The sequence below is a fragment of the Physella acuta genome, unplaced genomic scaffold, assembly GCF_028476545.2.
Source record: "Physella acuta isolate Inbredline_101_S28 unplaced genomic scaffold, ASM2847654v3 ptg000923l, whole genome shotgun sequence".
NCBI classification, from domain to species: Eukaryota; Metazoa; Mollusca; class Gastropoda; family Physidae; genus Physella; species Physella acuta.
In genome coordinates this window covers 20,210-46,221 of record NW_026732440.1, presented here as the reverse complement: position 1 = coordinate 46,221, position 26,012 = coordinate 20,210, and the positions used below count along the sequence as shown (strand labels likewise).

The following is a 26,012-nucleotide window of genomic DNA, read 5'->3' as shown; positions in this document are numbered from 1 at the left end:
ATTTAATTTTAAAATATGGTAATGTAGTTTATTATGACTGATATTTCATACATTTTGCTTTAAATTATAGAGTAACTTACTAAATATAGACCTACATACCCCTTGTCTAAATAACTATAATGTATTTAAAAAATAACTTTATCTAATTACTAACAACTTAAAATAATGGTTTGTAGGTTGATGTCATCATTAGAAGAGGACCTGGGACCTATGGAACAGTTACTGTACCATATACTATTCTCACTCCATCAGGAAATTTAACTAATGACATTTTACGCCCTAGCGGAACAGTTACTTTCTCTGACAGACAGGTAATTTAAATTTTCTATAACTTTATTGCTTCTGCCAAACAATTTGATTTGATTGGATTTCAAGTCCTTTACAAATCTTCAGAAATGAAATAAACAATGTAAAACCATAATTTTACTGGGCCATATTCACAATTATTTTAACCAATATCCTTTACACCAATTAAACTGTCTTCATTCACTCAGGTAACCAATCTGCAAATCGTCTTAAGTGTTGGAATTTTTTAAATTTAGTATTTATTCCTTTTCAACACAGGACAAAGCATTTTTAGTTTTAGAAGTTGTGGATGATGATGAACCAGAGGATGCAGAAGTGTTTACACTTTCCTTACAAGCGCCATCTGGTGGAGCTATCTTAGGGAACACAACTGTGAAGACAATAAATATTGATGCCAGTGATTCTCCTGCAGGATATTTACAAATCTACTTTACTAACAATAGGTAATATTTTTTTTTTGCTATTGTACTACAACCGCTAAATCTTCACAAAAAATACCTTGTTCTTATTTCATTGTAAAAATGCTAAGATAAGATTCTGTTTCAGTTCTATTTTAATATGGCTTTTTAGACTTATTATTCTGATAAATTTAACTGGAAACATCATTTGTTAAGTTGTTTTTTCCCCCATGGTTTTCTAACAATAAATTTTTAAGTTTCTCACTAAAAGCAATGAATAATAATTGAACAATGTAAACTTTGTATTAAATGTGAATAAAGTAATGACAATATTGTTTATTAAGATTATCTATTTTTCAGTGGTTCTGTCATATCAGTTGATGAAGCCTTCGTTACTGTGGAGATTGATGTCATTCGAAGTAAAGGTACCAAGGGGAAGGTAACTGTGGATGTCATGACAGTCCCAGGCACAGCAACGAGTTTCCTAAACATGTCAAGAGTGGTGCTGGCTCCGATGTGTGAAGTAAATGCTGCCCTTGTGTCAGCTTGGCATCAGGTGAACATAGGTGATGCTGTGTACCTGGTCTTGCTGACGTCACTATCTCAGGATACGCAGCTGAGTTCTATGCTTTTACCTGGATCATCAGTTGGTAGCGGCCAGTCTGTCCTTTACAAATGGCAGGGACAGGCTACATACATGTCTGTAAGTAACGGCTTCAGATTTTTTGTTTAGGACAAAAATGAACCTTTCAAAATTAAAAAAAACTCTACTTTTTATAATTCTTAAGAAAATAAACTAATATCTAGATCTGCACTGAGTAGACATTGATAATAATAAGGGCACAAATAACACACTTAGTTTTATCATCAATAGACTTTTGCAACAAATGGAGCAACAGCTGCAACATCCTTTACAATCTCCAACATCACCTACCTGGTCGTGGCAAACAGTGGGAGGGAAGGTGCTAGGCAGGTGCCCTCAACAGTTTACAGAATTTCACAACAGGGCTTGATGGAAGTTGTGAGTTCTCTTTCTTCTTCCTTAGTTTTTTTTTTTCCCTGCTTAATGTTTGCTTAAACTTATTACTGAAATTTTAAAGCCATTTGATTCATGAATATAGTGAAATATTTATCTATTTATTTATTATATCTAAGGCCATATATAATGACTATTATATTGCACGTATAACAATTTCCTATCAATTAAAAGTATTTATTTTTTATCAATTCAAACAAAGGTCCAAACTCTGACTACAAGTGGTGCCAGTAGTGTGAGATATTTCATGCGAGATTCTCGCCACTTCCTGTTTGTAACAAACTCTTTGGATGACACATCTAAATCAGATATCAACAGCTATGTCTTTGAATGGGATTCCAGCCTCCAGCTTTTTACCTCCACACCAAAACAGCTGATCAGCACCTTGTTTGCACGCGCCAGTATCACCTTCAACATTAGTGGTCAGATATTTGTTGCAGTGGCCAATTATTATGACAGGACTATTGGATCCTATGAAATAAAGTAAATTCATTTTTTTTAATTAATAATTCAACTGTATTGCTTTAAATTTTATCTTTCCTCATTCCTTTGAAGCCACTAAGGAGCAAAGGGCTGCAGCTACACATCTCAACTGGACTCTGTTTTGGGCAGCTCTCTTTAGTTGAGTCCAAAAAATCCCACCAGCCCCTGCTTCTCTTTCCACCGTCCTTAAGGATTGCTTATGTTTGCCTACTTTCCTTTTCCCCTGAGTTTTCCAGTCTACTACTTTCCTCACTGTGTCGTCCTTTTCTTCTAGGGTATGCCTGGTCCATCCCCATTTCCAGGCTTTATAGTGTAGAGGTTTTCCTGTAATTGTGACTCTATTTCAGCTCTGTGATTTATCGCCTGGAGTCAGACTTCTCATTAGTTGAGCATCAGCGGCTGGCAACACAGGGCGCCATCAGCATGACTTACACAGAGATTGGAACCCTGCGCTTGCTGGTTGTGGCAAACAACAGGCAGAATGCTATTTCTACACCACAAAACTCTATTGTTTACAGGTATGTATGGTTCCCAGAAAAAAGTGATCTAAGTAATGCGGTATAGTGATGTAGTTGTAAATACTTACTAATGCAAAGATAACTTATTTTTAGATGGGATCCATTGGTACAAGCTTTTGTACTACATCAGACTTTACCAACTTCTAGAGCCCTAAGGGTCACTTCTATCAACACAAACAGTAGTTCAGGTAAACAACATTTCTTTTGTGCTATTAATTTAAAAAAAAAATTAGATATGAAAAAAACTTGCTGAAATGTGTATTTATCCTATGCTTTATCTGGCCACTAAACTCCTTAATTAATAAGGCATGTATCAACATTGTAACAGTAATTTTTTTTAATATATTAACTGCAAGAAATAACAAAATTTTCTTTACTACACAGTGTTTCTGATTTTTGCCTGTGAAGTTGGAAAATCTGAAATCTTTGTTTGGGATGTTCAAAGCAATTCGTTCAAGTCTGCTTGGACAGGAAGTCCGTATTTATCACTCCAACCAATCATAATAAGGCAACCGTCTGGTTACTTACTGATGCTTGCATCTGCAGATGTCAATAGACTAAACAAACCAGTGCTTTTCCAAGTTGCTCAGATCGCAGACAACAGTGATTTTGTATCTAGGTAAACACTCAAACAATTTTAATCATCACAATAAAGGATTTCTAAATATGATTTTTGTAAAAATGTAAGGTGCCAATGTAGCATACTTGTAAATATTTTACAATTTAGAGTTCAAGATTGTGGAAGGGATATTAGCAAATTAACTTTAGGCAATCCTACAAGTATACTACATTTTTTTATCATCTTTAACGAAATTTATAAACAAAACATCATTTACTTTAATGAACAGGCAAGTAACAATGACCTTTGAGGCTGGTCAAACATCTTTGAGAACATCAGTAGTCATCTTGTCAGATGATTTACCAGAAGATGAAGAAAGCTTTCAAGCTGTACTCACCTCTCCAACAGGTGGCGCTGATATAGGTTATAACAGCAGTGTTAGGGTGGTGATTCTTTCTAATGATGATGCTTATGGAATCATTGAGTTTTCACAGGTATGTTCAAATACGGATGAATAAGTTCAACAACATATACACCTTAGTGAATCTACTCTTCTTATGAAATATTATTTTGTGGTTTTGCTTAAGAAGTGTTTGTGTAGTAATCAGTATTACTCCCACACTTTGTGCAATAACATGTACCTTTTTTAAAAAAATAATTATTTCTGTATCAGTACAGTAATACAATTATTTACTTTTTTGTTAAACTGTGTAATCACCCTTGTTGTAACTAAAGCAAATTGTGACCTCAATTTTGTTTAAAAGGATTCATTAGCAATATCTGCAGAAGAGCGCAATGGTATGGACACACCAGTAAATCTGAATGTTGTAAGGAAGAAAGGATTTTCTGGCCACGTTTCAGTTCAATGGCAAGCTACAGGGGACCAAAGTAGCATTGGAGACATTAGACCTTTAGCAGGATTGGTAAATTTTATCTTTTACTGAATTACTCATACAATGTTAATGAACTAGTTTTTAAACAATAAAAAAATCAAAGGATAAAATTTGATATTTGGATACATTGACAAAAAATATTTTTAAAATAATGCACCAATTAAATAGTTTTTTTTTCCAAATTTACTATAGATATATTGTAAATTATTATCAAATATTAAATATAAATAATACAGTATATTTGTTCATTCTTGTCTTATATTAAATATAAATAATATAGTATTATTGTACATTTTTTAAAGGTTTTATGACTATCTATCGTGGCATGTAGTTTATTTAACAGCAATATCTTTGCTAGGTTGAATTTGCAAGTGGACAGTCCATAGCAACCATTACATTAACAGTACTGGATGATAAGGAACCTGAATTAGCAGAAGTGACCTACATACGACTTACACAAATAATAGATGCTGGAACAACTGACATAACTAAGGGAGCTAAACTAGGTCTGTACCACTGAATTTGATTTATTGAATTATCAGAAAAAAGCAACAATATCAACAGATTACATTACATTTTTAATAGTGCTGTAATACTTTTTTTTAACATTGTTAAGTAAAAATATTTTTTGGATTGTTTTTCACATTTTACAAAGAAGTTAACTGTTTCTATTGTTCTTACTTGACAAGGTGACAGCACAGTTGCAGTCCTTACTGTCCTGGCTAATGATTCCCCTTTTGGTGTGGTGTCATGGGAGAAGACTCTAGTCAGTGTCAGTGAACCAGATAAAACAGATCAGCCAATTGAACTTGGAGTGGTGAGGGAGCAAGGCTTGGAGCAGGCTCTCAGGGTTTATTATGTGTTAGTTAAATATTTCTTTACAGCATCACTTTAAAACATTTACTTACAATCTAAAAGTGAGATTAAATGTATACATTTTTGAGTCTAGCAATTAAAAAGCTTTTTTTTTGTATTGATCAAAATGAATAACTAGATAGGTACATTTACAGGTTAACATTGGCTTACAGTAATTGAAGTTAATGTGAACATTTATTTTTTCATCCAGAACATCAGCGGCTGCTCAGCTACCAGTGTATCAGCAAGCCACACCTGGTGAAGATTTTGTTACAACTCAGGGTTTTGTGAGGATGGCTGAGGGTGTGTCCAGAGCTGTGGTTGTTGTTGTGATCAAACAGGTATGGTTGGTTGTTGTTGTTGTTGTAATCAAACAGGTACAGTTGTTGGGTTGTTTTTGTTGTTGTAATCAAACAGGTATGATTGGTTTGTTGTTGTTGTAATCAAACAGGTACAGTTGTTTGGTTGTTGTTTTTCCCTTCAAATGTTTATTTTTGTTTTTGTATTTTGCTTTTTTACTGCTGTACATTGCATTTTTTTTACAATTTATTTAGTGAATTTTAATTTGTTTATAAATAAATACTGCAGTGCAGTATTATTATATGTGGATTATACACCTATTCACAGTTATTGTAAATATTTAAAAAATATTTTACTTCAAGCTTTCACATTATTGAAACATTTTTCTAAAATACATAATTAAATGTAATGTTTTTAAAAATCAAATCTGCTTGCACATAAATAAAAAAAAAATGTTTTTATTGAATTCTCTGACAGGATGACATCCCTGAGGCAGCTGAAAGCTTCCTGGTCAACCTGACATCAGTTTCTCTAGAGAATAACAACCAGGGTCAAGTTACTGGCCCCAGCATTGCTATTGGTAAAGGTGTAGTCCAGGTCACTATTGCTGAGAATGATAATGCACAAGGTATCATTGAAATGGATGTGAAGACAGTAAGCTCTAATTTATTTTCTTTAAATAATATACTTGGTAGATATAAAGACCACTGACTCGAAATAAAGATTTGCTCTCCACTTTCAGTGGGAAATGTACATGTCAAACATTGTAAAAATTTAGACCAAAATCAGCCAAAAATTTCATGATGTTTTTTTCTGTTAAATAGAATGTAGAAGGTCGAATGGATGTTTATGAGGAATATGGGAGGAATGTAACCATTGAGCTGCCCTTAAAACGCAGCATTGGGTTCTTTGGCTCACTGACTGTAACTTGGCAAGCGGAACCTATTGAGGCAGATTTAAAAGATTTTACACCTGCAAGCGGCACTGTCCAGTTTAATGACCTACAAAGAAATGCCAGTATATTTATCACAATTCTTGATGACACTATACCAGAAAACATGGAGGTTTGTTGAACATTTGTTTTGACAGATTTTGATTTTTTTTACTTGTTAAGTTTAGTATTTTAAGATAAAAAACTTCACACTTGAATAGAGTTTCACAATTACTTTTGCAGACTTTTGATGTAAGATTAATTAGTGTTACTGGGGATGCAGGCATAGGGGCATCACGACGTGTCAGGGTAGCCATTTTGAAAAATGATTCCCCAACTGGCCTCTTTAGATTTGCAGTGAAACAAGTACGTTTTTTATTAATATATTAATCAGCTTTATCACACAGTGAAAAAGTATGTTGCTACTCTCTTAACATATTGTAAACTGTAATTTCTCTTACTAGGTTGAGACTCGTGAAGCTAAGAACACAACAGATAAAGATGGGCAAGCAACTCTGATTGTACAGAGAATACAAGGCAGCCAAGGCTATGTCAATGTCCAGTGGAGACTTAATGCTGAAGCTGCATCAGACTTCATGCCTCCATTAGAAAATACAATACTCTTTGCTCCGGTAAATCTTGTTTAACTACTTTTATTTCCTAAATTGCATTTGTGTAAAAATAACCATGTTTAATATACTTTGTTTTATATTGCTGTACACATTTTTACTTTGTGAGAATACTTTCTGTATGTTTTATAAAGTGTAATTTAGAAAACCAGATTTAACATTTACTTTTAACCACATATTTAGCTAATCTTGTTTTCTTTTGTTTATTCTCTATGCTTATATTTAGGGTGAAACAGAGAAACAAATAATTTTGCAAACAAAACCAGACTCAGTTCTAGAAGGAAGAGAGGAGTTTGTGGTTTCCTTAGTTGCTGCAGATAACAATGCTGACATTTCTAACAGAGGTTTCTGGTTTCTTCTTTTTCTTCCGACAACATTGGAATATTATATATTTTATTTTATTAATGTGAAATATATTGTACTTCATTTTAGAATAATAACGATTTTATACTGTAGAAATATATAATTGGTGTTTATTCCTTATTCAGCATTAATAAACATGTACATTCAAATTTCTGCTTTTTTGTTTAGGTTGGCATAACTCACACAGCAAATTATTAATTTAAATTGATCAAAGTTATGACAAAAGTGTAACCACGTTTAATGTCTATCAACAGATGGAGATTGTAAGGTCATTATCCTCCCTGATCCTGGAGCTAGTGGGTTTATTGTGGTTCTGCCAGAATATCGTTCTTTGATGGTAGGAGAGCCCGGGGAGTCTAGTCCCAGCTATTCTGGAGGGGCGGAGATTAAGTTAACCAGAGGACCTGGAATTTTTGGGGAAGTTGTTGTAACCTGGTCCATAACACCTAGGGATTCCTCTGCATTTTTACAAATTGAAGGAAGTGTTACCTTCACTGACCTACAACAAGTAGCATCTATTGTGATACAGGTAGGGTCTTTACAGGCAAGGTAGATGAACACAGATTTTTTTCAAATTAGAGTTGAAGTTTAAAATGTAAAAACAAAAAACAACTAATATATTTTTACCTTAAGGTCTTTACCAGAAAAAAAAATAACAATTTAAATAAGAAGGGATTCATTATGTATATGTTTGTTCATCATGAATTATTTTAAATCTCTTCTTGAAATAGACAAGAGATGATAGTGTTCCAGAATTGCGTCAGATGTTTACCCTTCAAATAACATCAGCAACAGGTGGAGCTGTTATATCCAGTGTTCCAGGGGAGTTCACTGCCAGCATTTTATTTGCAGCTAGTGATTATCCTCATGGTCTCATTCAGTTTGCTCTACCAGAAGTCACTGTGGTCACTGAAGACCAAGGAACTGTGAGTTTTTAAAAATGTTTTCTGCTGAAAAGTCTTTTTATACACTGACAAGTCTGTATAATGCTTTTTTAAAAATTTCAAAATTAATGAATGGGCCCAATACCTAATATAACTATATTATAAAGAATTCTATACACTATCTTGCAAGATAATTTTTAAATACTTATTTCTACCAAATGTTTTACTATTTTTTTTAAATTTTTATTGTAGGTTTATGTAACAGTTCAAAGAACAAAAGGTTTGATAGGCCAGCTTCAGGTGGCATACAGCACATCATCAGGCAGTGCGTTATCTAATGTGGACTTCTTACCCGCTGCGGGAGTACTCACATTCCAGAATGGGATAGACACTCAAACCATCAGCATTAATATTATACCTGATGATGTGCCAGAAGGGCCTGAAGATTTCTATGTCAACCTGACCTCTGTTCAGCTGCTTGGTGACAGGTGAACCAAAGTTTTATTTATCAATAGCAGACAGGGGCCTAAGTAGCATAACAGTTTTCTTTATCAGTAACAGACAGGGGCCTAAGTAGCGTAACAGTTTTCTTTATCAATAGCAGATAGGGGCCTAAGTAGCGTAATAGTTTTCTTTATCGGTAACAGTGTTATGTAACATCTCTGAGATTTGTCAATTAAAAATAAAAAAGGGTCTTATAACTAAGTGATTATGGGACGGAGTGGTCTAGCGGTAGAGAGCTGGACTGATAACCCGTAAGTCTCGAGTTCAAATCCGGGTTCAAGTCAGTATACCGTCCCTGAGTCCACCCAACTCAGATGGGTACCTAACTCACGTTAGGGAAAGTAAAGGCGGCTGGGCATAGTGCTGACCACACTATCTCTTCATATGCCGAGGTCATATGCTCCATAGACCGTCAGGTTTGAAAGGGAAACTTTAATTTACTACTAACTAAGTGATTGTTTTTGTCTCTGTTTCAATTTGTAGCAACAACTACACTCTGGTGAATGGCCTAAGTCCAGACATGAGGCCAGGTCTTGGTACTTTGACCAGAAAAATTGTAAGAATAGATAAAAATGATAACGCGGAAGGAATTATACAGTTTGACAAAGATACATACTCTGGTTAGTTTTTAATTTGTTTCAACTACAAGTCTGTTTGAAATTTTATTTCCACTTTAAATCTTTCAAATTTTAAGCCTTAATTAAATTTTAATAAAATTATTTTAATGTGTACTGTTTGTTTAATAAATAGGCTACAGATCATATTTAAACAAACAGGATTTCTACTTTTCTAAAAATAAATTGCTGTGCCAGAAATTTGATAAACATAACATGGCTTTTCTTACTTTTCATTACTAAAATTATTGTAATCATTTTAAAAAATAACTAAATTCGTTCATACTGATGTAAAAATATTTCAGTAAAAGAAGAAAGTCAAATGGCCACACTACTAGTAACAAGGACAAGAGGTGATTATGGAGAAGTTAGGTTCAAGTATGAGACGCGCCCAGGTACAGCAGCAGAGAATGTTGACTACATGGCCTCCAGTGGAGAAATCGTCTTAAGTAACGGTGTACGAAATATCACTATAAATATCACCATTATTGACGATGCTCTAATGGAACCTAGCGAGACATTCACAGTGCTGTTAACTAGTGTGTCCGGTAAGAAAGTTTGAAAATCTCCCCAAAATATTTTTTAAATTAGTACTAATTGGTCACACAAACTATTAATTAATTATGTTTATCATGATATAAATTATCAGACCATTTAGGACAAAAATTAAATTAAGTGTTTTGTAAAAAAATGTTTTTGTCTCAATATATTGAACCAGGTGGAGCCATGTTAGGCATACCCATCATATCAACAGTCACCATCCTCAAGTCTGATTACCCTAATGGCAAATTTAGTTTTGTGGGTCCTGCTATGATTAATTTACCAAATCCTGAAGTAACTGTCAGACAGTTGCTAACTGTTGAAAGAACAGGAGGGTTACAAGGTCAACAACAGGTTTGATAGTTTTATATCAAATATTCTCATTTTGTTTCAACTATTTTTACTACAGCCTTTAACACACTTTAAAATAATTCTTTAGTAAAAGGCTAACTGGTGGTAAATATAATTATTTTCTTAATTTAAAAAATAATACAACTGGATCCATTTGCTAATATATAAATAATACTCTATGAATGCATCTGTGTTCCATTAATTCTATTTTGGTGTAAAAATATAATTATAGGGAATTTCAGCAACAAACTGTTTTATTACATTTTAAAACTTGGTGCTGAATAAGAAAGCTGACTGCTAAATCCTGTTGTACTAAATGTTTAAGTGAGGTTTGTTTAATTTTTACATTTTTCACCAGGTGTTCTGGCGGATAATGGGACCAAATAACCCCTTACAGCAACTGGTTGAGACAAGTGATATCAGTAGTCTAATTAATGGTCAAGAGGTCACTTTGTCTTCTTTAGTATGGTCTGATAGTGAATCTGGTAAAAAAACAATTACCTTGGACATAAAGCCTTACACATCATGGGAAATAGAGAAATCATTTGTTGTTGAATTGTATCGAGTCTCTGCTTCACCTGCTTCTGCGGGAGATGGGGAAATTGATGACACTCAGGGGAAAATCACTGTCAAGGTGAACAATATATAAAGTATAATTTCTATCTAAAAATAAATTTAAACAGCTACACTAAGATCTAAGGCATTAATAAGTTTACTTTTGACTAATAAATTCTGTGCAAAATATTTCTTATATATCCTTATCTTTTAATTCCAGATGCTAGTGATTGTATCTTGTTAAAAACTTATTTGATCAAAATTTCAGATTGAAAGATTTGGAGATCCTAGTGGTGTCATCATATTTTCTGGTGTTGCCACAACAGAGAGGCAAGTTCTAGAACCTGAGGGAAGCTCGCCAGATCCCTTGGTGTTTCCAGTGTCCAGAAAATCTGGCACTGGTGTCACAGGCAACATTAAGGTAATTTGTTCAATTGCAAGTTTAAAACCTGTTTTTTTTAATGTGAGCTGGACATTTTCCCTCTGTCAATTACCCTAATTAACTGATCATACCCTTAGGTTAATTACCCCTGTCAATACCCCCACTACACTTTACTCTTACATTTATTACTATTGACCTTCCCCATCACTATTAAGTACTGTCTATTTGTTAGTTGGCTGTGCAGGCCACAGGGTACATATATATAATGTTAATATTGGTATAGTATTGTTTACATAGAGGTGTTTCTTTACTGAAAAATGAAGGGATCTATTTTTTTTTAATATAGGCCAAAAAGGCCAGTTCAACTTTTGAAATTACCAAAGTGATCCTTGTTTCATTATAATGTGGTTCTGTCAATGTCAAGATAGGCTACTTGGAAGAATTTAAAAGTGGTTTCTTTTTTTCTGGTCTTGCCACAATCTGGCATGTTTTTTTTTTGTATTATCAGGTACTAAATTGAACTATATTTATATATTGATTTACTCGGTCCTTTGTTTATATTGAATTGTAATGCTCTTTGTGTGTTCGCAAATTAATAGTTATTTTAAAAGATCAAATTACTACCATAACAGATGCTTTTTTACTTTTGCAGATATACTGGGAAGTACGAGGAATTAGTACAGGCAGCTTAGACGTGAGCCCAGTTGAAGGATCTTTAATCTTAGAAGATGGAAAAAGAGATGGAGAAATAATCCTGCAAATATTACCAGATGATATACCAGAGCTGACGCATGTTTTAACTCTAGTTTTACTTAGAGTTGAAGGAGGAGCTCAAATTGACGCTCAGCTCAATCAGTCAACATTTAGGATCAGGTAAGATGCGTCTATATTTTAAAAATTATAGATAGCTGGCTTTTAATATTATGAAATAATAAATAAATGATTAATGTTTTCATAAATTATCCTGTCATGTGTTGTTACGCATTTAATTAAACACAGTGTATATTGTTTTAATTTTTTTAAATGATGTTGAAAAAGTAAAATGTCTAAAAAAGTTTTTAAAAAAATGTTGACAGGTATAATGATGACCCACATGGTGACTTTGGACTGGTGCCACAGTCTCAAAATGTACAGGTGAATGCAGCAGATCTCAGTAGATTTGTCAGCCTCAACTTCACTAGGTTTCAAGGAGCATTTGGATCTGTTTTAGTTACCTACACCATTGTTTATGATCTTGTAAGTATCATATCAAAACAATTGAAAATATAAAAAAATACAATTTAAAAAAATTAACTGTTCTATAACATTAACTATGAGATAGTGTTGTCAAATAATAAAGCATTTAACTACTAGCCAGAAGGTCTCGAGTTCAAATCTCTGTTTGGACACCCAGCTCTAATTGGTACCTGACTTTTGTTGTGAAAACTATTTGTGGCTGAGCACAGTGCTGAACACGCTATTTCTTCATTAACTGAGAAACATGTAAACTCTACTTCATCTGCCCAATGAATAATTTGGTCTAAAGAGGAATCTTTATTTTTTTTATTTATCACACAAAAACTATGTATTATGTGATATTTTGGTATAAGATTACAATAATTTTAAAACTCCTATAAGAGTTGTCTATAGCTGAATATGATTGATGCTGCCATGATGAATATTTTTATTTTGGGAAAACCAGGAGAATGAAAGATGTTTTAGTATCTGTTAATAACAAAAATGTTTGACTGAAGAAAATTTGTTTGTCTAACTTAAGTCACACATAAAGATGATTTGAACAGTTGTTTAATTTTTACTAATGCTAAAAGCACAATATTTAACTTTAATATTCCCTTTTTCATATTTTCTTGGTAGGTTAAGATGTGTATTTCAAAATTTCTTACTGGCAGCTTCACTTTATTTTTTTTCTAGCCAAGCTCTGATGTTGGGTTGAATTTCAATACTGGCACTGTCACATTTAATGATGGTTCCCATGAGGTCATTACTCAAGTCAATATTGTGGGGAGAGGATTTCTCCAGATGAATTCAGTTTTTAAAGTCACTATTACAGATGTTCAATTTTTAGGCACTGGAAGTAAATAACAAATTTTAGTTATTTTTGTTATATTTATCATCTTAATTACACTTTTAGCATACAACTATTTAAACTGTTCTATAGTTCATTTTAAATTCTTTAATTGATATTTTTTATTTCATGATTTTTTAAAATTCACTCTTTAACATAGCTTTAAATGTTAAATTCCACAGTGACGGAAGCACCTAAAATTTTAAAAGAACTTTCAACAGCTCAAATTCAGGTTCCTGCACTGGCTGCTAATACTGAAATCAGTTTCACCAGCAATATAGCCTTTGTTAATGAAGGTAATAATATATACAATATGTTGATAAAGGTAAGATAATGTAGAATCTTTTAATAAAGAAAAGATTGTAACATTTATTATTGAAGGTAAAACTGAGAAGAATTGTTTTATAAAAATAAAAATGTGTTGAATTTGTTTTATTAAGGATGTTAATATTGTATAGATTGTATTGATGAAGGTGGGATTAAAGTTCAACTGATAAAAATTGAATGAATATACTTTGCTTTAAAGTTTTTCTTGAAATAAGCTTTACGTGCATGCTGGAAAATACGTTCAGTAATTGCTTAGTGTTGGTTGTTATTTTATTTACTAAGTATGCCTAATCAACTAATAAAGTATATACTTGCTAGATTATTTTTTTTAACTTTTACAACCTCCTCAAATATCCAGAATATGCAGGGCCATGTCTACTATAACATTGACCTAATGTCCATGAACTTTGTCTCCACCACCAGCTGATGCTACACTTACAGTGACTCTATTCCGTGCTGGTACTTATGGCACTATTGTTGCTGACTGGGTGAGTGGCTACTCTGCTGCTGATCTACCATCCAATGTGACCAATGGGGAAACAAGCCCCACTATGGGAAGTGTCACCATGCTACATGGCCAGGAACAAGCTAATATTACTGTGCAGGTTGGACAGAGTTTTTAAATGTTGGAGTTAAATTTTACACACTTTTTAACTGTACTTTGTTAATTTTGTTTTAAAAGAATCAATTTTACTTTTAGACTTTTTGTTCTAATACATACCTGCTTTAATTATAATTACTCTTTCAAATATTATATAGTAATACAGATATAATAATTCTAATTCTAATGTACTTTTTCAATAAAGTTATAGACCAACTAATAAAATAATTCTCATATATTTTGTATTATAGTGATATTTATAAAGTGATTATGGTGTATTTTTAAAAATAGTCATGCTTATTAAATAATTGTGGTGAATTCCCAAGGTGTTACCCAAGATAACGAGAACAGAAGCCTTTGTTCTGAGACTTCCCAGATCACCACAGACACTGGTTAGCGGTGGTGCCCGTTTGGCTAAATCTAACATCATAGTAGTTGCAGATCCATCGGGTGTTGTCAGATTCTCCGAAGACTCTCTCACAGCTCAGGTCTCTGAGCTAGAGGGACAGGTAGGTGGCACAGCTTTATATCTTGGCTTTGTTTATACTCATATCATTTACATATTTTTTTGGATTTCTACTTATTTCTATAAAACAAAGTAAAATTGTGTAGTAATTCCGCGTTGACTAATAATGTTGCAGGTAACTTTAACACTGTGGCGCTACTATGGATCAGAGAGCCCCCTACTGGTGCACTATCAGACAGTAGCAGACAGCGCCCAGGCTGGGCTTGACTTCCAGTCTGTCCAAGCTGGCTATGTTGTCATGGAAGCTCAGAAAACAGTGACATCATTCACCATTCAGGTTAGTTCACATCTGCTTTACTCTGAGATTCTACATATTTTAAAAATGTTCCTGATTGATAGCTTTTAAATGTACGCATATTTCTTATCTAAAATATGATATGGCTATAACTTTGAGCTTCTTTTTCAGATCTACCAAGACAATATACCTGAAGTGACAGAATATTTTTATGTCAATCTCACAAGTGTGGAAAAGTTCCCTACACCCCTTCAACCTGGTACTGTCTTTACATCCACAACATAGTTTTCATTTATCTCGTAGCATTTTATTCATATTATTAGAATTTTAAGTAATTATTAAATGTGCATTTTAGAATTTTAAAAAATTTCAAACACTATTTAAAATTTTTTTTTTACTATGCTGTCTCATTTGGTGCTACTTTGCTAATCCATGTATGAATATTATATTTTCTATATTTCTCACAGCACAAAGTCCAAGATTATCTCAACTTAAATCTCTGGCTAAAGTAGCCATACAAGAAAGCAATGACCCATATGGTGTTTTGTGGCTGAGACCAAATGTAGTCAACATCAGTGAATCCTTTATAAATGTAACATTCTCTGTTGTTAGGACAGGTGAGGGCTTGGGTATTTTGTCTAATATTTATTACAAATTATTCTTTTGTCTCTCAATCCCAATGGAAATAGGCATGCTAAGAGTTTTGTCAGCTTACTTTTATTCAGTCTCCATATGGCAATTATTTATATTAAGTTCAGGAAATTTTAACTCTCAGAGGAGTTACATTATCTTTAATATTTTAACATTTAGGTAGGCCTATTTAGTCTATGAAACGATGGTCTATTTAAGCTATTTCAATCTTGAATTTGTGTATTTATATTTCTCTAGCAATAGTTTCTGATCAATAGAAAATATTTATTTGTTTGTTTGGGCCTAGTTGCAAATTATTTTGTTTTAGGGGGATTGTTTGGAACAGTGAGTGTGACAGTTCGAACAGTTGGGGGTGGTGAAGCCTGGACCTCCCAGATTTCTGCCAACCCCAGCAGCCTGACCAATGATACAATAGCAGATATCATAGGCAAGAGAAGCAGCCAAAATATAGCCACAGCAGGGCTAGACTATGATGTGCTCAACACTGCTATTGTCTTTCAGGTTGGCTTTTCTTGTTTCTTTATGACTAAATAGATTCAATTGATATTTTAAACAAGAATGGAAATAGACTGTATGAAAGTAAAATCCAATAGACTAAATACATTTTAGGGCCTATGAAATAAAATAATAATAATCATCGTTTTTTAAAAAGTAATACTCTAGCAACATATTCCTCTATATGCAACAATGTATACGTACAAAACCAAACCAAATATAAATATATGTTATAATTTTAAATATGGTTAGTGTGCTTTATTTATAAACTTAATACTCTTCAGACTTTAAGAAACCTGTAATAGATGTGAAGAGTTTTCACATATTTGTATTGCAATAAATAGACCCACTACAAATAGTTTTCTGCATTGAATTTGAAATTGTGTTGTTTAGGCGCAAGAGTCAGAGAAAAGTTTTAGAGTGACAATTTTAGAGGACAACCTGCCAGAACCAAGTGAGAGTGTGCTGATCTACTTAACTCAGCCGACAGGTGGCGCTAGAATAGCTGCAGGAAGTTCTGATGGTGGCCAAAGGGTCAGACATTAATCTATTTTTCTTATGTTCAATGCTCTAAGTCCATTTTAATTTAAAAGAGTATATCTCTGGCAGTTTTCTTTAAATTTTAAAATTAGTTTATAGTCAGACTTGAGTTTTTGTTTCTTTTTCTTCAACATCAATTGTTTACTTGATTTTTGTTGATGTCATCTCCTACTGAAAAAAAACCTATAAGAAACAGTTGAGTGAAAAGTATGCATGTCTTAGGGCTATGCTGTTATCAATATTGCTGCAAGTGACATGAGCAATGGGCTGATTGGATTTGCTGAGTCATCAAAAGATGTACATGCCAATGAAGACACCACACCACAACTAGTGCTGAAACTTACTCGACTCAATGCCTTTTATGGTGCTGTAAAGGTATGAAACATGAGTTTGTAAAGTGTGGAACATTAGAAGAGCCATACAATTATAGTTAATTGAGATAGTGGGAGTAAGAATATTTTTTAATAGAATGATGTACACAGTGACAATTGTATTTAATGAGTCCTAAAAATAAAAATAAATCAATGACAATTTTTTAAACTAGATTATATAATTAATGTATGAGTTTGTAAAGTGTGGTACATTAGAAGAACCATACAATTATAGTTAATTGAGAGATAGTGGGAGGAAGAATATTTTTTAATAGAATGATGTACACAGTGACAATTGTATTTAATGAGTCCTGAAAATAAAAAAAAATCAATGACAATTTTTTAAACTAGATTCTATAATTAACTTATCTATTTTCAACAGGTGTATTGGAAAGCTAAAAAAACTTTAAACAGCACAGATCAGGAAGATGCTGACCTAATCAACCAGCTGGACAATGTTTCAGGTTTCACGGCATGTCCAGCCAACAGCAGTGACTGTGACCTCATTGTCAACATAAAAAATGACACGGTCAGGAATTCAGTTTGATCACATATTATTCCAAATATTTCAATGTTTTCTATTTTCTTTACCAACAAAATAACTGTTTACTAATCAGATACCAGAAGAGAGCTACACATTTTATACCATACTGACTGGCACAGAGAATGATGCAAGACTGAATGAGAACAGCCTGTTTGCTTTTGTTACCATAGATCCCAGTGATGATGTTAGAGGACTTATACAGTTCTCATTAAACTCCAGGTAATACTTTCACCCCAAGCTTTTTTTTATCAATCCTAACAGTAACTAAATCTTTGTTAGACAATACTAAGTATGGTTGACTTTTAAGATCTAATGCCATACCTGTTTCTGACATTAATCAGTTAAAAGTCTTCTTCTATAATATATCTTAGCTTTCAAGTTTACTGTAGCTACCCCTTCATCCTGATAGTCTATTAGGCAGATGAAATAGGTTTCTCTGTTTCTTGACCATGACATATAAAGGGATGGTGTGGTCAGTGCTATGCTCAGTCGCCTTAACATTCCTTAGCGTGAGACAGGAACCCATTAGAGCTTGTTGGACTCTGGGACACACTACATACTTAAGTCTAAGATCTGTTTACAGATTTTGGTCAACAGTCAAGCACTCTACCATCAGGCATCACCATCACATAAATTTATTTATAACCTCAAATTATTAAGTGATGTTGACTTGTAACAAAATTTTTCATGCTTTCAGAGAAATAATAGTTGGAGAGAGTGCTCGTACAGCTCAGTTATCTTTAGAGAAAGTAAATGGCCAGAACTATGATGTATCTGTGGCCTACAACACCCAGCAAATGACTGAACGTCTCACTGTCTCAGGTGTCTATGTCTACCCTGCACTTGACGCTCAAGACTTCCGTGGACAGACAGGAACTCTGGCATTTCCTGCCAAAACCCAGGTGTCTGTATTTCTGCCGTCATTTGTTGTAATGTGAAAAATAAATAGTTGTATTGACGTATTGTTTGTCTTATAACTAATTTTCAAATTTAATTTTAAAGAACAAATAATGTTACTGATATTTTATTAGTAAGAGCTTGTACTGCTTATAGTTTACTTGATGTTTTGCTTATCTAATAACTATTTTAAAATCATTTTAGCCTATAACTTTTTAAAATCATTTTATAAATATTTTTTAAAATCATTTTATAACTATTTTTAAAATCATTTTAATGTGAAAAGCTAGATAGTTTAATTCATATTGTGCATATCCTATAACTATTTTTCATTAGTTATAATGTAAAAAACATTATCATTTTATGTGTAATTTGCTTGTCCTATAACAAATGTTCATGATATATCTTTGGCTAGACCATACAGAATGTAGACATTAGCCTGACACCTGTACTAGCATCAAATAATCCACTGCCCAAACAGTTCTATGTTACCTTGTATTCACCAACAAATGGAGCCAGGTTTGTATTTTCTTCATTTTTAAACATTTGTAAACAATATGTAGAAGTGTATTTTTTTCTCCATGGATGTTTTAGTGTAACAAATAGAATTTGCTAATGATTGTTTAAAATAAGCTGAATAGACATTTTAGTTCTGTAAACAGAATTTGCTAATTATTTTTCATAATAAGCTGAATAGACTTTGTAGTTCTGTAAATAGAATTTTCTAATGATTGTTTATAAAACACTGAATAAACATTTTCTGTAATGCAGAGTTAACCCAAAAGCCAACAGGGCTATTATTAGAATAGTGAAAGATGCGGATGTTCCTATATGGGCAGTGGTCAGCAGACCAGAAGAAAATCCTTTCTCAGATGATGGCATTGTATTGTAAGTTTTTATTTTGTGTACACATTTTTCTGTATTTGTACAAACTGATTGTATATTATGAACATTTTAATTGCCAGTTCAATGTTTGTTAGATTATTAAAAGTTTTTTCAACAACCTTTCTAGTGTAGTGATATTAATCTTAAATGTCTATAAAGCAGGTCCTAACAAAAAACAAAATGTTTCTATGGTCTTGGATTATTGTCATATATAAACAAAATACAATAATATTCATGTTTAAATAGCATATATTTTAAAAATTGATTTTCTTTCTGTCAGGTCTGTTATTGGTCAGCTGGATGGTTTGGTTCAAAAACCATTGACCAATGAGAATATACAACTGGTGGAAAATATTTTAAATAAAGTTAACCAAGAGGGTTCTCAGAGAAAGTAAGCCAAAACTTTGCTTCATTTTCAATTAATGAATATCAAATTAGGTTAATTTTAATAGAAACGGAGCTAAACAACTTTGTTTCATTACATTTTAATGAATAGCTAAAATAATTTTATATTTGTGAACTCTCATCTTCCACAAATGACTTGTTTCAGGTTACCAACTGAAGTGTTAACAGCAGTGAAAAATTTGTATTGCAAATTATTGGACTCAGCAATAAATGATGCTAGAAAAGGACGGAGTACATTATCCCCGTTACTGGAAAACTTTTCTTACACCCTCATCAAAGACAAGCCTTGTCCACCTGTCACAGCCAATGATGTGTCAGTTTTACTAATTATAATCTATTGCTTTAAATTAATGAGAAAACTTAGATGCCGGATTGAAAAAAAAAAAAACATTCTGTGCCAAAAATAAGTCTTGTTTAAAGCAGCATACTTTGCTATATAACTTACCTAGTTTGAAGTGCTTATTTTTCTTTTTTACAATCATTTATTTTTAAAACAATATAAGTCTGAGCTTAGTAAGTTTATTACTCATCATGAAAATAAAACATTATATTCTTAGTACAATGCTTTCATAAACTGAATCAACTCTATTTTATTTTTGCTTGATAAAGTAGAAATAATAAATAAAATAAAATAAGCTTACAGTATTTTTCAATTATTTTCTCATTGAAAACTTATTCAAAATTAATTTTATTTCTATTTATCATACAATTTTGAGACCTAATTTCCAAAATTATTTATTCCACTAGTACAAGTATTCAGTGTTCTGCTGTTACTATAACAGCAGGAAGATGGAACTCTCCAGTATTGTTGGGATACCAGTTTCAAATCCAGTATGTTAATTTTTTTGTATGTTTTGTATTTTTAAAAAAAAATTTTCTCTTAACAATTTCAAGCCCCTTGTTTTTCATTACTTAACATTTTTAATGTTTTATTTTTATTTTTTAACACCAGTACAATGAAAAATTTAAATTAACTCCCCTTTATGTGATCTTCAGAGCAGGAGATACATTTACTCTAGCAAACCCAATGCCTGAGTTAGATACTGCAACAGATGGGACTAAAGATAATGTAAGTTTTATTCTGCAAATAGATTTCTAATCGTAAAGGAAACTTTCCTTTATTGAAATAAACAATTTTATTTCTCTCAACAGTGTGTGGATTTTCACCTGCTTGATTTTAATACACAGACATGGTTCTATACTACAGATGGCAAGGATAATCTTATGAATGAAAGGGTGATTATTTTATCGTTCATAAATCTTCTTTCTTATTGTGTTGTAAAGTATGTATAACCGTGTCACACAAAGCTTGGTTGAGTAATGACTAAATGATACAATGTTTATATTTTTACAGGTGGTCAATTTTGGACTAAGAGGCAGACTTTCAGGGAGTATTCCAAGTCCTGTGAAATTTAGAATACACACACCTAATAATCGTATAGCAGCAAAAGATGCAAAGTAACTCATTATTGTGATATGTTGAATAGTTGTATTTTTAGTAAGAACATAGCTCCATGCATAAGTTGAATATTTGTATTAGTTTAATAAGAGTGAGCTTCATTATATGTTTTATTTCAACACCCACAGGTGTGTTTATTTTGATGAAAGTTTGACCAAGTGGGTCAGTCCATCAGGTGTGTGTCAGGTGACCAATGACTTGAGTCAGGCTGAGGATGACTTTGTTGACTGTGAGTGTTCCCACATGACCAGCTATGGAGTCATAGCGACTAGTCGGGACAGCAGCATTGTGGGATATCTCGTCTGGTTTTATGTTATTTGTTTCATTTGTATGGTAGGTTTTTAATTTGCCTATTGTTATATGTTTCTATGGAATATATGTCTAGTAGCAACCAATCCATTACCTTGGCTAGAAAAAACCAATCAATTAACTTTGCTAAAAAAGAACCAATCCATTAACTTTACTAATAACAACTAAAATTTTAACTTTGCTAGAAACCACCTTTACATTTACTTTGCTAGAAACCACCTATACTTTCACTTTGCTAGAAACCACCTATACATTTACTTTGCTAGAAACCACCTGTACATTTACTTTGTTAGAAACCACCTTTACATGTTCTGTGCTAGAAACCACCTATACATTTACTTTGCTAGAAACCACTTAGAACTATACATTTACTTTACTAGTAACAACCAGTACTTTCACTTTGCACAGGGCTCTATAGTACTGACTGTGTGTATACATCATCTGTGTTTCCGGCGAGCAACTTTCTCCGCCAGCTTACACACGCATTTTTTGATGTCCATCTTCTTCTTTGAGGTTGGTTAACTACTTTTACTTTATAAAACATTAGGCTGAGTTTTATTTAGGGTTATTGATAACAATGTTTACACACCTTTTAATTCAACCTGATTTTTGTATAGCTTATAAAATTATTTTTCTCATACAGCTATGCTTAGTTGTTGATGCATTTCTCTCCCCGGATAATATCCTTGTATACAATACTAAAATGGATAACTCCAAGTGCATTGCAATGGGATTATTTTTACACTATTTTTTCCTGGCTCAGTTTACATGGATTGCAACACAGGTAAAGTTACATAATTTATATGCTTAGACTCAAAATATGTTACATTATTTTGTAAATCAATATAAGTTTATATTTGAATTTTATCTTATATTTTGTTGATTGTATTTACTAACTTTTTTCAGTCTGTAAACCTGTGGAAAGTTCTGGTAATGAATGATGAACACACTGATAGACATTACATCGTATTTTTTGTTATTGGATGGGGTAAGAAAATTTTTAAAATTTCTACTTCTTTTATTCTTGTTTTTTCTTCTCACATCCATTGATGTTTCTGCCTCAGTTGTTTAGTATTTACAGCTAGGCTGATTCTTGTGGGGATATTTTTCTCAAGAAAATGAACTTGAGCATTAGATAAAGTTGGATAAGAGTACTGGAAAAAACATTAATAACCTAATGTTTTCTTGCATAAAACTTTAATTTTTAACCAATAATATAAAACGGAAATGAGAAATAATATCTTTTAAAATATTGTGTTGAAATATTTCAGGTGTTCCTCTCATCCTTATGGCTATTTTCTATGCTGTGACGTTTAACATCTTCAAATATCATACAAACCTACCCGTGGATTTTATTTATGGTGATGTGAATAACAATGCAGAAATGTAAGCTAATCATTAATTTTACTTTAATGTATAGGAATACATTTTTACTATTTCATTCAAACATCATTGTGCTAGCTATGCTAGTTAATACAAATATAATAGAAGGCTGTAACCTTATAGTATGTCATTTTTTTCAGTTGAAGACTTTAATTTTCTTTTTAAAAACTCAAATAACAATTTTCAATAAGATCACATTTCTTATCAAATATACATTTAATTATTTTTTTTTTAAATTCAAATAATTTGAATAAAAAGCTTCTTTATGCAGTTTGTTTAATCTCTCATTTACCAATTAATTTTTCCTCTGCAGATGTTTTATAACAAATGCCTATGTGGCTTTAGGAGGTATTTTAGCACCTGTCTTAGTGTCTCTGCTGGTAGTTGGTGTTGTGTTTGTTAAAGCTTACCAGCTGTCCTCACAGTGGCAATTTTATGATGACTTTTATCATGGGAGACACAACGCCAAAGGTTGGCTTATTCATTCACTAATTAACTTTTACAAATTAATTCTGATTAAAATAAGGATGTTAATTTAAAATTTAGGGTAAATTAATATAAACAAAATACTATTGGCCTACACTAATTGTTATTTAAATGCTAATACCATGTTTAAAAAAACAAGATGTTAAAAATATTTTTATTTCCACCAGAAATTCCCTTGTTGCTGATTCTGTGGGCTGTTCTCTACTTAACTTGTCTCTGGCTCGCTCTTCACATGATTTATGGGTTTTTGTGGATGATGGTGCTTTTTTGTATCTTCAATCTAACATTGGTGAGTATACAACCATATTTATGTATGGATGATTGTGCTTTTCTGTATCTTCAAATCTAACATTGGTGAGTGGACAATCATATATTTTTGTGGATGATTGTGCTTTTCTGTATGTTCAATGTAATGCAGTTGTATGTACTTAATGGGTTTTTGTGAATGATGGTACTTTTCTTTAACTTCAACGTAACACTACAGAGTGTACAACCAACTTTTTCCTCTTTTCTGAAATTAAAAAAAAGTAATAATTTAAATATTTTGTTTTCCAGGCCATAATGGTGTTTGTGCTGTACGCTATTGTCCGCAACCCCCATCTGGCATGGATATTTGGACCTAAAAGAGCGTCGTACTCAGTTTCTGCAGATGAGCAAGTGCATGATGACATGACAGAATTCCCAGAACCAGACAAAGACTTTATGCCTTATAACACAGCCACCAGCTTTAAAGGCTCACATACTTCACTGATTAATGACGTAAGTGTAATGTAACAATGTGTCAGCACATGTACATATTTGTAACTCCTACATAGAAGAGGAATACTGCTTAAAAGTATTTTACTAAGGCATCTGATGCATATAAATCCTAATTTTTAAGTGTATGAATACTTTTGCATGATCATGTTTTCAAAAATGTGTTACAGAAGTTATTTTAAGCTGGTAACTAGTTATAAAAAAAGTAAATTCAGAAATTTAAAAAAAAAACTTTATTCAAAGTTTTATTCAATGAACTTTAAAGTCTTATGTAAATCATGTTTTTTTTACAAGTTTTATTAAATTATCTTTACAGTTATATTACATTATCTTTACAGTTTTATTGAATGATCTTTACAGTTCAATTGAATTATCTTTACAGTTGTATTGAATGTACTTTAATGAAATAACATTTTTCTACCTAGGCCTGGGAAAACAATACATCTGGAGGAAGGAGCCGGATGACAGTTCGCCGAGCCCTCCCCTCCCAAGTGTACATCAACCCACCCGTTGCAATCATCAGCCCATCAGCCACCGTCCAGAGTGACAACCCAGACTTTGATGACCTCATTTATGCCTTGAAGCTGGGCAGGAGCCTAAGTCCCAGTGAGTTCTCTCGAAGTTTTGATGATGACGTGTCACAAATGTCCATTGTCTTGGATAGATATGAAACAAAACGTATTGATATAGCAGACACACACCTATAACAGTGGATCATAAACTTTTGGAACAAAATGTATTGATATAGCAGACACACACCTATAACAGTGGATCATAAACTTTTGGAACAAAATGTATTGATATAGCAGACACACACCTATAACAGTGGATCTCAAACTTTTGGAACAAAATGTATTGATATAGCAGACACACACCTATAACAGTGGATCTCAAACTTTTGGAACAAAATGTATTGATATAGCAGACACACACCTATAACAGTGGATCATAAACTTTTGGAACAAAACGTATTGATATAGCAGACACACACCTATAACAGTGGATCTCAAACTTTTGAAACAAAATGTATGGATATAGCAGATAAACACCTATAACAGTGGATTTCAAACTTTTGAAACAAAATGTATGGATATAGCAGATAAACACCTATAACAGTGGATCTCAAACTTTTGGAACAAAATGGATTGAAATAGCAAACATACAGTCAATAATGGATCTCAAATTTTTGAACAGTTTACTACTCTACAAAACTGTGTAGTATGCATTTGATATGGTTCTCATACATATATATGTGATATTTCTTCATGTGATTGATCTCTGTGTATAAATATTTAATTTGATGTAGTGGCAGCATTTTCTTTTTCCCCCAAAATCTCATGTTAATTATTTGTGGCAAACCTCTATTGGTTAATCAAAATAATGTTTGTGTTTTCTATGGAAGATAAGCTCGACCAATTTACTTGAATCTAAAGCTTAAAAAGTAACTACATTTGAAAAATATTATCAAACTGAGTAAATGAGAGGTCAGTCTAAATTAATCCATATGTTAAAACCACCACAAAAGCAGAAATATTCTGACCTCATGGCTAGATAACCTAAAAAGTAATTAACATAAAAATGTACTAAAAATAAAAGTCATATGGTTTATTTTTATTATAGTTTTATGCTAATACTTTTGTCTAACAATAATTTCCAAACTTTGTAACATTATTATTTGACTGTACTTATGATGTTTTTGTTATTATTTACAACAATGTTACAATTATATTTGTTTTGAATCATGTTTCACTTGCTTATGAAAAGCTTTTTTATATCGAACTAGCCGGCCCGCGGCATAACATACGCCGCTATTTAGTTGTTTCTAATTTTCAATAATTCATAATTTGTGAATTCGACAGTACCAACGCTGAGACTGAAAATATTTCTTTAAAACACTATAAGTAGCTCGTTAAGGACCATAACCCCCCCCCCCTTCCTTCCCTCCCCCCCCTCCCCCTCCCCCCCCTCCCCCTCCC

At 32.6% G+C, this 26,012-nt stretch overlaps 1 protein-coding gene across 1 annotated transcript in view; it reads left to right on the top strand.

Annotated features, from left to right (window-relative positions):
• The window catches only part of LOC131953449 (adhesion G-protein coupled receptor V1), a 48,627-nt gene extending 23,848 nt beyond the window's left edge, over positions 1-24,779 (top strand). Inside the window, exons 52-109 of the mRNA XM_059316633.1 lie at positions 177-311; positions 565-749; positions 1,065-1,407; positions 1,579-1,725; positions 1,943-2,223; positions 2,571-2,741; positions 2,829-2,929; positions 3,126-3,360; positions 3,590-3,794; positions 4,065-4,223; positions 4,552-4,699; positions 4,883-5,054; positions 5,260-5,389; positions 5,826-6,002; positions 6,173-6,412; positions 6,523-6,645; positions 6,744-6,911; positions 7,135-7,252; positions 7,526-7,800; positions 8,003-8,197; positions 8,408-8,643; positions 9,143-9,279; positions 9,579-9,821; positions 9,992-10,167; positions 10,523-10,798; positions 10,988-11,140; positions 11,754-11,974; positions 12,178-12,337; positions 13,013-13,175; positions 13,349-13,462; positions 13,917-14,098; positions 14,421-14,603; positions 14,736-14,897; positions 15,027-15,114; positions 15,323-15,472; positions 15,814-16,007; positions 16,395-16,535; positions 16,764-16,916; positions 17,295-17,441; positions 17,530-17,675; positions 18,154-18,358; positions 18,769-18,872; positions 19,125-19,241; positions 19,519-19,629; positions 19,789-19,956; positions 20,391-20,474; positions 20,640-20,712; positions 20,796-20,879; positions 20,998-21,101; positions 21,231-21,435; positions 21,820-21,924; positions 22,055-22,195; positions 22,318-22,399; positions 22,683-22,797; positions 23,108-23,265; positions 23,448-23,569; positions 23,836-24,039; positions 24,462-24,779. Coding sequence (XP_059172616.1) covers positions 177-311; positions 565-749; positions 1,065-1,407; positions 1,579-1,725; positions 1,943-2,223; positions 2,571-2,741; positions 2,829-2,929; positions 3,126-3,360; positions 3,590-3,794; positions 4,065-4,223; positions 4,552-4,699; positions 4,883-5,054; positions 5,260-5,389; positions 5,826-6,002; positions 6,173-6,412; positions 6,523-6,645; positions 6,744-6,911; positions 7,135-7,252; positions 7,526-7,800; positions 8,003-8,197; positions 8,408-8,643; positions 9,143-9,279; positions 9,579-9,821; positions 9,992-10,167; positions 10,523-10,798; positions 10,988-11,140; positions 11,754-11,974; positions 12,178-12,337; positions 13,013-13,175; positions 13,349-13,462; positions 13,917-14,098; positions 14,421-14,603; positions 14,736-14,897; positions 15,027-15,114; positions 15,323-15,472; positions 15,814-16,007; positions 16,395-16,535; positions 16,764-16,916; positions 17,295-17,441; positions 17,530-17,675; positions 18,154-18,358; positions 18,769-18,872; positions 19,125-19,241; positions 19,519-19,629; positions 19,789-19,956; positions 20,391-20,474; positions 20,640-20,712; positions 20,796-20,879; positions 20,998-21,101; positions 21,231-21,435; positions 21,820-21,924; positions 22,055-22,195; positions 22,318-22,399; positions 22,683-22,797; positions 23,108-23,265; positions 23,448-23,569; positions 23,836-24,039; positions 24,462-24,743 — 9,597 coding nt within the window. The 3' untranslated portion in view covers positions 24,744-24,779. The remainder of the gene's footprint in view (positions 1-176; positions 312-564; positions 750-1,064; positions 1,408-1,578; positions 1,726-1,942; positions 2,224-2,570; positions 2,742-2,828; positions 2,930-3,125; positions 3,361-3,589; positions 3,795-4,064; positions 4,224-4,551; positions 4,700-4,882; positions 5,055-5,259; positions 5,390-5,825; positions 6,003-6,172; positions 6,413-6,522; positions 6,646-6,743; positions 6,912-7,134; positions 7,253-7,525; positions 7,801-8,002; positions 8,198-8,407; positions 8,644-9,142; positions 9,280-9,578; positions 9,822-9,991; positions 10,168-10,522; positions 10,799-10,987; positions 11,141-11,753; positions 11,975-12,177; positions 12,338-13,012; positions 13,176-13,348; positions 13,463-13,916; positions 14,099-14,420; positions 14,604-14,735; positions 14,898-15,026; positions 15,115-15,322; positions 15,473-15,813; positions 16,008-16,394; positions 16,536-16,763; positions 16,917-17,294; positions 17,442-17,529; positions 17,676-18,153; positions 18,359-18,768; positions 18,873-19,124; positions 19,242-19,518; positions 19,630-19,788; positions 19,957-20,390; positions 20,475-20,639; positions 20,713-20,795; positions 20,880-20,997; positions 21,102-21,230; positions 21,436-21,819; positions 21,925-22,054; positions 22,196-22,317; positions 22,400-22,682; positions 22,798-23,107; positions 23,266-23,447; positions 23,570-23,835; positions 24,040-24,461) is intronic.
• The last annotated feature ends 1,233 nt before the right edge of the window (positions 24,780-26,012 follow it).